This window comes from Saccopteryx leptura, chromosome 1 (genome assembly GCF_036850995.1).
Source record: "Saccopteryx leptura isolate mSacLep1 chromosome 1, mSacLep1_pri_phased_curated, whole genome shotgun sequence".
In the NCBI taxonomy this organism is placed as follows: Eukaryota; Metazoa; Chordata; class Mammalia; order Chiroptera; family Emballonuridae; genus Saccopteryx; species Saccopteryx leptura.
Genome location: NC_089503.1, coordinates 340,939,789 through 340,952,144, shown reverse-complemented (window position 1 = coordinate 340,952,144; position 12,356 = coordinate 340,939,789). Strand labels below are relative to the sequence as shown.

The following is a 12,356-nucleotide window of genomic DNA, read 5'->3' as shown; positions in this document are numbered from 1 at the left end:
AATTCCAGTTAAATGAGCACATATTCAAACACAGGAAAGGATAGAGATGAGAAGCATCAATTTGAATTGAATCACTTTAGTTGTTCATTGATTGCTTCTATACGTGCCTTGACCATGGGTGGGGGCTCAAGCCAAGCCAGTGATCCCTTGCTCAAGCCAGAGACCCTGGGCTTGAGCCAGCAACCCTGGGTTTTAAGCCAGCGACCCCGGGATCATGTTGATGACCTGAGCTGGCAATCCTGTGCTCTAGCCGGCGACCTTGGGGTTTGACTCTGGGACCTCAGCATCCCAGGCAGACTCTCTATCCACTGTGCCACCACCGATCAGATAGCACATAAAATATTTTAATATGCCTTTTTTTTAATAATCAGAGAATCTCAAGAATGACCTCACTATGTGTTGAAGAGTCAACATACCTGCTGATATCCCTGAAGAAGTGTCTCTTGTTCCTGTATTTCTTTTTGGATTTGCTTCAATTTTTCTTCAGTGACAGGATCAGCTGGTTCTCCAAAATGTAACCACCTTTGTTTTTTGTTTGTTTCTCCCAAGCTGTTTAACTTGAGAAAAATGCAGAAATTGTTTTATTTGGAGAAAGACTGATGTTAAAAGTGAGGCAGAATGAGTCTTATAACCATACTGGAATTAACATAACACTAACTACAATTAAATCATTATAGTGTTGTTTGGTGGTAATGGTTTTGAAATGGCAGTAACTCAGAAATACTACAGTGTTTTTCTGGTAATCTAGACCTTTTATAGCAGTTCTTTCTATACTTTCTTTTTGAAGGTCACAGTCAACTACATGATTGATCTTAAAAAGGACTGCTGATAGAAGAAAAGTATCAAAATGAGCCTATATAAATTTTGATTTTTCCTCGCATGGGGTTGGATTTAGGCTCTTATGTAAGGAGGCACTCTCAGGAACTATGCTCATGTTTTATAAGCAAATACATCAAGCCAAACAGCTCCAGGAACAAAGGATGACAACTCATTTAGCAGGGAATACAAGTTCTTTTTTAATCAATAAAAAGAAAAATAGAACAATGTGTCTAGTACCTTGGCTTGAAGAATGTAATTGTCCTGACTCAATTTGAAGAGTTCCTTTTCTTGTTGTCTTTTTAGTTCTTCCATCTTATTTTCCAGCTCTCTTTCTTTTTCCGAGAATGTGACTTTAATTTGCTCAATTAGGGCTTGTGCACCTCTCCACTTTTCCTCTGCTTCCTGAACTCTCTTAAACATAATTAATTCTGTGTCCATGTTCTCAGCATAGTATCCTGAAGGATCCTTTTAAGGAAAAGCATCACTTCATTATAGATTTATACATGAGTCAAACACGGGTGGCTTGGGGGAAAAACCCCACAAAAAAGAAAATGACAAGGTTAATAATGTTCTGCTAAATAAGTAAATCAGTATGTATTCAATAAGACTGAACACTTGAAGCAAAAGAAATTTCACATATTTCATTATTTATAATTTGGTTTTAATATAAATTTAAAACATGAAAACATTGTTAATGTTGTTTTGAAATTTAATACCTACATTCTGAAACTGAACACAGGAAACAGTTTCTGTAGTGTTTTCAGACTTCTTAGGAGTAAGCAGGCACCTTTCAGTTTTGGAAGCTGGTTTACCCAATGCTGCAGTCTTGATGAGTTTTGTTTCAGGTAAGATTTCTAAATATTATAGAGAGTAGATAAAAACACCACAAATGCAAATTTGAACATTTACTCAGCAATTATGTAACAATAAGATAAGTGAAGATCTCAAAAAGCCTGAGGTATAACACTGAACTCTAAACTGTTGCCCGTAACCAACATTCCACTCAATTTGACATAGAAGGCCGAAGATTCTTGTCAAATCATCACAAATGGAATTAAATAAATGTGAGAATGTGGATTGGAATAATTTTAGGCTTTACTACTTTTAAATAAATTATTATTTTAAAAGTTCACATTAACAAGAATATCTAAACAATATATTAAAGAGCAACTAATAACTTTATGAAGCACTTTAGTTAAAATAAAAGGCGCTTTCAAAGCATACTTTTTATAGTACGTAGTGTGTATCAATATACTACAGTATCAGTGGGATAATATAAGTTGCATGGAAACTTTCTAACAGCTAAACTGATTTAAAAAGAGAAAATTATAATACTGCTCTAATACCCTGATAATATATATATTTCATTAGAAAAAATGTGATTACTGTATATATTCTGGTTGAATTTTCAGCTTTTAATTCTAAAGCCAATAAATTCAGTTAATAATAAAAAAATTAAGGTAACTACATACAAGAGCTTTCCCCCCGCCCCCCAGAGACAGTGTCAGAGAGAGGAGTAGATAGAGACAGACAGACATGAATGGAGAGAGATGAGAAACATCAATCATCAGTTTTTCATTGAGATACCATAGTTGTTCATTGATTGCTTTCTCATATGTGCCTTGACCACAGGCCTTCAGCAGACCAAGTGACCCCTTGCTCGAGCCAGAGACCTGGGGTCCAAGCTGATGAGCCTTGCTCAAACCAGATGAGCCTGTGCTCAAGCTGGCGACCTTGAGGTCTCGCACCTGGGTCCTCCACATCCCAGTCCAATGCTCTATCCACTGTGCCACCGCCTGGTCAGGCCACAAGAGCTCTTGAAGTCCATATTCAAATACTGCAGGACCTGAGCTCACCACTCAGTATACATTACAACTGTCTTAGAGGTAAACAAAGAATCTGAAATTTATATTTTTAATTTCTTCAAGATGCTAAATTTTTAAGTCTAAAATTTATTTTTTCATTAGAAGTGAAATACGTGGTTACTAAAGATTTGGAAAATAAAAAGTCTCAAGAAGAAACAAGCCACCACCCAAAGATTTTAATTTTTTTCCCCCAAGCATACAGACATTTTCTTACAGAGTAGTAATAATGTTTAACTGAACTGGTAGATTTGGAAGGTTTTCTGGAGAAATTTCTTAAAACAGTCACTAAAAATTATTTGAGTCATTGAAAAAGCAGGCATTAATCCTTCCAGATTGTTGGAGGCCCATTAATATGGCCCGTGAGTGAGCTGGATCTGCTGGCACTGAGATCCTCCCTGGACAGGGTGCTCAGGAGTGTGGCAGGTGGATCTTGTTCAAGCTATAGTCAGTCATTGCTTTTATACCAGAATTTTCCCTTCCCAGGTTCCGAACTTTGATTTCACTAAGTAATTATTTTCAGTAATGATAGGTGGGACCAATGATCTCTTCTTGAAAAAACAATGGATTAAGAAAACTCAGTCAAATGAGAAACCAATCAAAATAATGCCCAAATGGAGAAGATATGGCTAACGGACTAGTGAAAAGCATTCACTCTCTTTATTAAAGCCAAGATCTAAATTCAAAAGCCGAGGGAAACTACAGATGTAGGGGAGAATAAAATAAATATATCTTCAACAAGTAAAAGTTAAACCAACAAAATTGGGTAAAAGTGGGGAATGGAAGAGATTTACTACCATATATTTCATTAAAGGGAAAACTGATGCCCTGGCCAGTTGGCTCAGCGGTAGCATGCTGGCCTGGCCTGTGAAAGTCCTGGGTTCAATTCCTGGTCAGGGCACACAGGAGAAGCACCCATCTGCTTTTCCATTCCTCTCCCTCTAGCTTCTCTCTCTCTCTCTCTTCTCTCCTCCTGCTGCCATGGCTAACTGGAGGGAGTTGGCCCCAGGCACTGAGGATGGCTCCATGGCCTCTGGCTCAGGTGCTAAGAAATGGCTCCTGTTGCAAAGGAGCAAGGGCCCCAGAAGGGCAGAGCATCACCCCCTAGTGGGCTTGCTGAGTGGATCCTGGTTGGGAAGCATGTGGAAGTCTGTGCCTCCCCTCCTCTCACTAAAAAATTAAAAAAAAACTGATAATGTAGAAAATTGAAAAACACAGTTAAAAAGGGTAACATAGTTTAGACAACCTTTGAGGGGTTTTCACCATCTATTTTCTTAAAGGGATCTTTTGGGATATAATATTTCTTAAGATAAAGTTTCTTTTATACAGACTTAAGTAAAACCAAGTCTAAAATCTTATTTTAAAAAAACTTCTAAAGTGTGATCTTATTCTTATAAAATGTTTGTTCATTATCCACATGTCTGCCTCTCTCCTGCCTTCTATCTATTTGTGCTTCCTTCTATCTCTGTAAGTACCTATATAGTAAGAAGCATGGCTAAATTATTGCATTCTTCTAACTTTCTGTATTTTCTTTTCTTTTCTTTTCTTTTTTTTTTTTACAGAGAGAGAGAGAGAGAGAGTCAGAGACAGGGATAGATAGGGACAGACAGACAGGAACGGAGAAAGATGAGAAGCATCAATCATCAGTTTTTTGTTGCAAAACCTTAGTTGTTCATTGATTGCTTTCTCATATGTGTCTTGACCATGGGCCTTCAGCAGACCAAGTAACCCCTTGCTCAAGCCAGCGACCTTGGGTCCAAGCTGGTGAGCTTTTGCTCAAACCAGATAAGCCCGTGCTCAAGCTGGCAATCTTGGGGTCTCGAACCTGGGTCCTCCGCATCCCAGTCTGGCGCTCTATTCACTGTGCTACCGCCTGGTCAGGCTTCTGTATTTTCGATTTAAAAAATGACCAACTATTCCTTTCATAAAATAAAATTATCAGTCTCAAAATAAAAACACAAGAGTTAACAGTAACCTAATTTTGTCCTGGACAGTCATCACCCTGGACTCCATGCAAGTGGGGCTGGCCACACAAAGTTCTGGCCAGTAAGATGAAAGCATAATTTTCCTACATGGGACTTTCAGGAAAGTGATTACTTTCCTGATTAAGAAGTTGAGTTAACATTCACCTTTTATCTTTCACCTTTCCTCAAGACAGGAGCTGGAGGATGAATAACCATCTTATGACAATGAAGACAAAGTCACAGACGAAGGATTTTGCAACAACAAAGAAGGGATCTGGTTCCTTGCACCGCTGCACCAACCCAAACTGCTTATCCGTGGCCTCTTAGTTACATGAAAAAGAGAAGCCTTTTATTTAGGTAAATCCCAATAATTAGGCTTCTTTTTCATTTTAACCAATGTTGATCCCAAGTGTGTTCTTTAGACTTTCTATACACAAATCATCTCAGAGCCTGTTTCTCCGAGAACCCAATCTGTGACATATAACAATTGCCCTAGTGATGGGATTCAAATAATTTAACTGGTTCTCTGCCCTAACAACTGTTTTAAGTATAAAAAAAGATATACCAAAAGGTAGTTTATTATTTCATGCATTTAATACTTAAATAACAATAAATGAGGTACACAAAACTAGATTATAAGAAAGTTTTAAAATATTAATGAAGAAATATTAAATAATACCTGACAAAAACTGTTATTTAAGATATTTTCATTCTGCTTCTTGACTGATGTCCTCTCTTGCAATTTTTTTTCACCTAGAGACGGTACTTAGAATACGCTGTTGAGCAGATGAATGTTAAAAAGATGGCCTGGCTGGTTGCCTCAATGGTAGAGCATCGGCCTGGTGTGTGGATATCCCAGGTTTGATTCCTGGTCAAGGCACACAGAAGAAGCTCTTTTCTGCTTCTCCACCCATCCCTCTCTCACTTCTCTCTTCTCCCCTCCTGTAGCCATGTCTCAATTGGAGCGAGTTGGCCCTGGGTGCTGAGGATAGCTCCATGGCTCCGTCTCAGGCGCTAAGAAATGGCTCTGGTTGCAACAGAGCAATGCCCCAGATGGGCAGAGCATCGCCCCCTAGTGGGCTTACTGGGTGGATTGCAGTTGGGGCGCATGCGAGAGTCTGTCTCTTTCTCCACTCCTCTCATTAAAAAAAAAAAAAGTAAGGAATGTAAATTTGTGGTTTCCACACTGGGCGGCTGCCCAGGCACCCACCTTAGAGAGAACCCTGATTATAAGTGCCATTTTAACAACCAGTTCACAGAACTCAACAAAAAATTAGGTTTCATCAGTTCTACCACCCTGGTATGAACCTGCTGAAAACCACCATCGAACTGCCCAAAGGAATTACAGTTCTAAATAAAAGTAAAGTGGCTTTGGGCAATTTTTTCAATAAAAAGAGGTAAAACAAAATTATACCTAACAAATAATCTAGTGAAAAAAAAGTAGCTTAGTATAAAAATAGACAGCAAGTTTATTATTGTATTTTAATATACATTTTAGTGGTTTTATTTTTATCTTGGTATTCATAAATACTATAAAATTTTGAAATATGGGAAAGTACTCATAAAAATATTGCTGTCTTCATCTATCAAACGCTATACCATCCCTCTCACTCCCCCCCCCCCCCCCCCATCTACTGTGACATTACTTCTGTCTTCACTCTTAGTAACTTCAACATACTCATAAGTAATGCTTTCAGCCCTCTGGCTTTTGGTTCCTTATATTTCATTCCACCTCAGCTACTCATACTAGGTCTTTTTCTATTACTAGTAATGCAGTCACTCCCAAATCTCAGTTTTTCGGCATTTTATTCTGTCAATTCCTACTCCTACGTCCTGCCCCACTGGGACTCAGTTTGTTAATTCCACCTATTCCAGACTATCATATCCCTTGATATCCTTTTTTCCTTCATGCAGCTAAATGTGGCCTTTCACCCATAGGCATGCCTTGTCTCAATTTCAATTCATGATCACTAACTTCAAGTAGGCTCTTTCTTCTGCTGTCAGTCTAACTAATCCTCTGGGATAATTATTTCATGTCTCCTCTCTTCCAACACCCTTACCCCATTCTCACTGCCAGTTAATGGCACTGCATTTTATTTATCAGAGAAAACTAAAGCAATCAGAAGAAATCATCCCCATTCTCTCAGCACTACTACCTAACTACCAGTATTGGTACCTACAGCCTCCCCCTTCCTATGTGCCGCCACAGATGAATGGTTCATGTTCCTATCTAAAGCCAACCCTTCCAATGTACATGAGATACCATTACAGTTCCTCCACTCAAGATCACTGCTCTAGCAATTCTTCTCTCTCTCTCCATCATGTATTTTTCCTGTCTACTGAATCTTTCCAAAAAGCATAAATATACTACAATTTATACTATTATTTTTCCTATTTAAAAATAATAGAAAAGAAAAAAGAAAAGAAAAACTAAAGGCTTCTCTTGCCTGACCTGTGGTGGTGCAGGAGATCAAGTGTCAACCTGGAATGCTAAGATTGCTGGTTCAAAACCCTAGCTTGCCTAGTCAAGACACTACAAGAAGCAACTATTACGAGTTGATATACCCCTTTCTCCTCTAAAAAAAAAAATCAATAAATAAAAGCTTTAAAAAACAAACAAAATGAAAGGCTTGTCTTGACTCCACTGACCAGTTCTTTCCCCTGCCTTTTACAATCTTTTCTCCAGGATGGTCTATAACTTAAAGTATTCAATTCTACTATTCCCACTTATTTGCCTTTTAGGGCCACATAGCCATGATAACTGCTTGCCCAACTTACTGATAATCTCTTCTTCCTAAACCCAAAGGTTAGTTGTCACTCCTCATCTTTATCTCCTGCAGCAAATGATAGAGCAGCTCAATTCTCCTTTATACACATTCTTCACTTGGGTCCCACATACTCATATTTGTCCCAATAATACTGTCTTCTGTGTAGTTACTCCTCTTCTCCCTCACCTCTTAAGGTTACCATGCCCACGGCTGGCTCAGGCCTTGGTTGGCTTTTTTCTCTAGCTATACTCATTCTCTTGATCATTTTCATCAGTCTCATGGCTTACAACCCATAGCTTACAAATAACAGTTCTTAACCTCTCCCAAATGATATCTACAGTCCACACCTACCTCTTGAACTCGACTTTTATATCTACCTCCTTGTCATCTCCACTTGCATGTAAAAGAGACATCTCCAAATGATCAACAACTAGATTTCTGATCTCTCCACCTGAGATCTACTCTACTTTTTCCTTCCTCATCTAGTGGGAGAGTGCCTCTGTTCTTCCAGTTTGTTAGGCCAAAAACACTTGCATCACCCATGACTCCTCTTTCATAACTCTAAACCAAGCTTTTAGAGTTCTGGTTCCATCTTCTAGATGTATTCTTATCCAACCAACTCTCTTTACCTCCAGTGCCACCACCTTGGTTCAACCTCATTACTTCTAGCCTGGGTTCCTAAAACCTTCTTACTGGGCTCTGTTTTTACCTATGTCGCTATGGTATGTGTATATATCTATATGGTTTTAACACAGAAGCCAGAGAAATCCGTTTAAAGGGTAAGTCAGATAGGTTGCTCCCATGCTCAAAACTTTTCAGTGGCTCACTCAGAGTATAAGCCTGTCTTTAAAATGCCCTAGGAAAACCTCATGTACCTTCCTCTTTGACTCTGATCTCATCTCTACTGCCCTCTTGGCTCACTTTGCCCTAGCCATATGGGGCTTCTATAATGTTCCTTGAACATGCCAGGCATTCTTCCCTACTATAAGACTCTTTCTTCTTTCTGGAATGTGCTACTCCCAAATATCCACATGACCAATTCCCTTACCTCCTACAAGTCTTTGTTCAAGTAGCTCTTTCTCAAGGCTTACTCTATCCTGCTTAAAATTGTGACCTGCTGCACTCCACCAACACTCTTGCTCTATTTTTTCTTTTCCTTAGCATGTAACATCCTTTCCTTAATTATCATGCTTATTGTTAACCGTTTGAGTAGTACAAACGTTCATGTATGTCCTCACTCCAAGGGTTAACAAAAAAACCCTCATTACTCAAAGGGTTAAATGTCTATCTCTCCTCATCAGATGAAAAGCTCCACAGAATAGGGGAAGTTTCTCTGCCTATTTTGTTTACTGATGTTATCTACCATTGCCTGGACCAAGTTAGGTGCTGAAAAAATATTTTTTAAATGAGTAGATGTGAATAAAGTAAACTTCAAAAATGTTGGGGTTAATTTACCTAAAATAAACATACTAGAGTAATATTAAAAACACAGAGTTATTTTCTTGCTCCCCAAAGTACAATATGAATACTCCTAAAATATTAATGGAATGTTTTTATCCGCTCCTTGATGATTCTAAAATTTGATAAACGTTCCAAGTGTCTTTTTTTAATATTAAGTACTAGATTCAATGAAAAGTTAATTATTAATAGATGAGTAGATAACATCACAAGCAAGTGTTCCACACCAAAGTGAGACAAAGGAGAACACAAAAAACTTTTTTTTTTTTTTTCATTTTTCTGAAGCTGGAAACGGGGAGAGACAGTCAGACAGACTCCCGCATGCGCCCGACCGGGATCCACCCGGCACGCCCACCAGGGGCGAAGCTCTGCCCACCAGGGGGCGATGCTCTGCCCATCCTGGGCGTCGCCATGTTGCGACCAGAGCCACTCTAGTGCCTGAGGCAGAGGCCACAGAGCCATCCCCAGCGCCCGGGCCATCCCCGCTCCAATGGAGCCTTGGCTGCGGGAGGGGAAGAGAGAGACAGAGAGGAAAGCGCGGCGGAGGGGTGGAGAAGCAAATGGGCGCTTCTCCTGTGTGCCCTGGCCGGGAATCAAACCCGGGTCCTCCACACGCTAGGCCGACGCTCTACCGCTGAGCCAACTGGCCAGGGCAAAAAACTTTTTTTTAAGAGGCAGGGAGAGAGACAGGAACATCGAGCTGCTCCTGTATGTGCCCTGACCAGGGAATTGAACCGGCAACCTCTACCAGGGTCTTCAAACTTTTTATAAAAACCGCCCACTTTTGCAGTGCTGGTCAACCTGGTCCCTACCTGCAACCAAACAGCGCTGCGATTGGCCCACCATGAAAGCTGGACCACCCACTAGTGGGTGGTAGGGACCAGGTTGACCAGCACTGCAAAAGTGGGTGGTTTTTATAAAAAGTTTGACGACCCCTGCTAGGACAGGGGTCAGGAACCTTTTTGGCTGAGAGAGCCATGAACGACACATATTTTAAAATGTAATTCCGTGAGAGCCATACGACCCGTGTACGTTACGCATTATCGAATAAAAATTTGGTGTTGTCCAAGAGGACAGCTGTGATTGGCTCCAGCCACCCACAACCATGAACATGAGCGGTAGGAAATGAGTGGATTGTAATACATGAGAATGTTTTATATTTTTAACGTTATTTTTTTTATTAAAGATTTGTCTGTGAGCCAGATGCAGCCATCAAAAGAGCCACATCTGGTTCGCAAGCCATAGGTTCCTGACCCCTACTCTAGTACAATGCTCCAACCAACTGAGCTAACCAGCCAGAGTTTAATATATATATATTATATATATATCTAGCAATATAGCAACAGAGGGAGGAAGGGAGAGAGAGAGGAAGGGGAAGGAAAGCATTCATTTGTTGTTCCATTCAGTCATGCATCCTTTGATTGCTTCCCCTGTGTGCCCTGATTGGGGATCAAACCAGCAACCTTGTTTCCAGATGATACAAAAAAGACTTTTTAAGGGAGAGGATTAGAGGTCCCTAGATTAAGAACAGGAGGAAAAGGATGCTTGTATTAATCGAACAGAATTTTATTCCGGTTTCTCCTGAATAACCAACCCCTCCTGCTGCTCTCCTTCCCTCTGACACAGATTAGCCCTGGCCTTTCCATCTCATATACACAGGTTGCTGCAGCGAAATACACTCATGTAGAAGAAGAGAGTGTTTAATGCCTCAAGTATTTTAAAGGCAGGCATTCCTCAGAGATACTGTAGGTTCCAAACCACCGTAATAAAGTATTACAATAAAGTGAGTTGTGATCTTTTTTCTGGTGGAGGGTCTTGCTTTCCATTTTTAAAAGACATAACCTCTGTGAAGTGCAGAGCAAAAGCACAATAAAATGAGGTACGCCTGTATAGTCAACGTGGCCCTGAAATGGATAATTGTAAGGAATGGCAAGGGAAGAAACTAAGTTAGAAGTGAATTTTCCAGGAAGACTAGCTCTCCTCTGACAACGACAAACATATAACAATGATATTGGTCCCCTATTAAATTTAATCACAAAGAAGAGGACAAAATGCTTCTGGCTCTATTATTGCTCTCCCTTTCCCACTGGAGTCTAAGGCAGCAGAAAAGTTGATCTGACCTAAACATTTCTATTTCTCTTATAGCTGCATGGGCTCCAAGCTGGAAATTAGCCTTTCTAACTGTCACTATAAATGACTACATTAGGACATAACAGAGGCACTGTGAGGTGTAAAAATATGCAATAGGTGATAAATAAAACATCCTGCCTCTCCAAGTCTGTACTGAACTAATATCTCTCTATCGACCTTTATTTGTACATTGCCATTTGCATTCTGAATATATAGATCTTCTCTGGTAAGCTAAGCACTGGCTATTACAGAGCCAACTAGGTAAGGAGAGGCTTGATCTCCTATCTTATATTCACTTATTCAGGAAAACCTAGAAGTAATGATGAAAAACCTTCTATAAATTGACTCTTTCAGAAATGGATTGTGTACCTTAAGGTTAATTCTTTTCTATGAATAAGTAAAGTTCATAGAAGGAGAGAAGGAAACAGGGAAAGTAGAGGACAAGGAAAGTAAAATAATATAATATAGGTGTCCCTTGAAAAAAATGTGTTAGAGGTGCCAACTTCCCATGCAGTCAAAATTCCACATAAAATCCGACTCTCCAAAAACTTAAGTATTAATAGCTTACTGTTGACCAGATGCCTTACCAATACCATAAACAGTCAACACGTATTTTGTATGTTACATGTATAATGTACTGTATTCTGACAATGGTAAGCTACAGAGGAAATGTTTCTAAAAACATCATCAAGGAGGGAAAATACATTAACAGTATTTACTGACAAAAATCTGCGTGTAAGTGGATCCATGCAGTTCATACCCTTGTTCAAAGGTCAACTACATATACACAGAATTCTATTATGAAAAGAGTATATGATGATTACCTTTTTTCTTAACTTGATTTGAGGTGGGAATGGACCTCAAGGTTTTGCTTTTCATCGTGTCCTTTGAAGTTTTCTTTTCCAGAGCAGAAAATGTCTTGAATGGTGAACTGGGTTTTCCATAGCCTGAGCTCCTAACTGATGCATATAATCCACTCTGAGGTTTTCTTTTAGGTAAAGGAGGAGCACTTTTGGCCTTCTTGTATGGTACCTGTTTATCAGTTACAGATTCTTCTCCAGAACTGAGCTGAGAGCTAAAACCCTGCACATAAAAAGTACAAACTCTTCAATACTTCAGTGAATTTTAACTATGGGCGTAAATGAAGATTTAACAGATGGCAAAATCATAGCGATTACTAAGTAAGATAGTTTGCTAAAGGCAAACCACTACATTAAAGTTCTCGACAACTAATCATTAGAATTTTAGTATTTGGAAGCACATCTTTAGTCAGGAGTAAAACAAAGCAAAATAATATAACAAAGTAAGCCTGCCAGAAAGCAGTATGTGTAATTATGAGAATGAACATGTAAGAG

The 12,356-nt window shown here is 39.4% G+C and overlaps 1 protein-coding gene across 2 annotated transcripts in view; it reads right to left on the bottom strand.

The window, feature by feature from the left end:
- CEP162 (centrosomal protein 162) overlaps positions 1–12,356 on the bottom strand; it is a 90,578-nt gene that overhangs the window by 40,230 nt on the left and 37,992 nt on the right. For both annotated transcript variants that reach the window (XM_066358932.1, XM_066358931.1), the window contains exons 13-16: positions 11,826–12,084; positions 1,540–1,673; positions 1,057–1,284; positions 417–557 (exon numbers count right to left, since the gene is read on the bottom strand). In XM_066358932.1, coding sequence (XP_066215029.1) covers positions 417–557; positions 1,057–1,284; positions 1,540–1,673; positions 11,826–12,084 — 762 coding nt within the window. The remainder of the gene's footprint in view (positions 1–416; positions 558–1,056; positions 1,285–1,539; positions 1,674–11,825; positions 12,085–12,356) is intronic.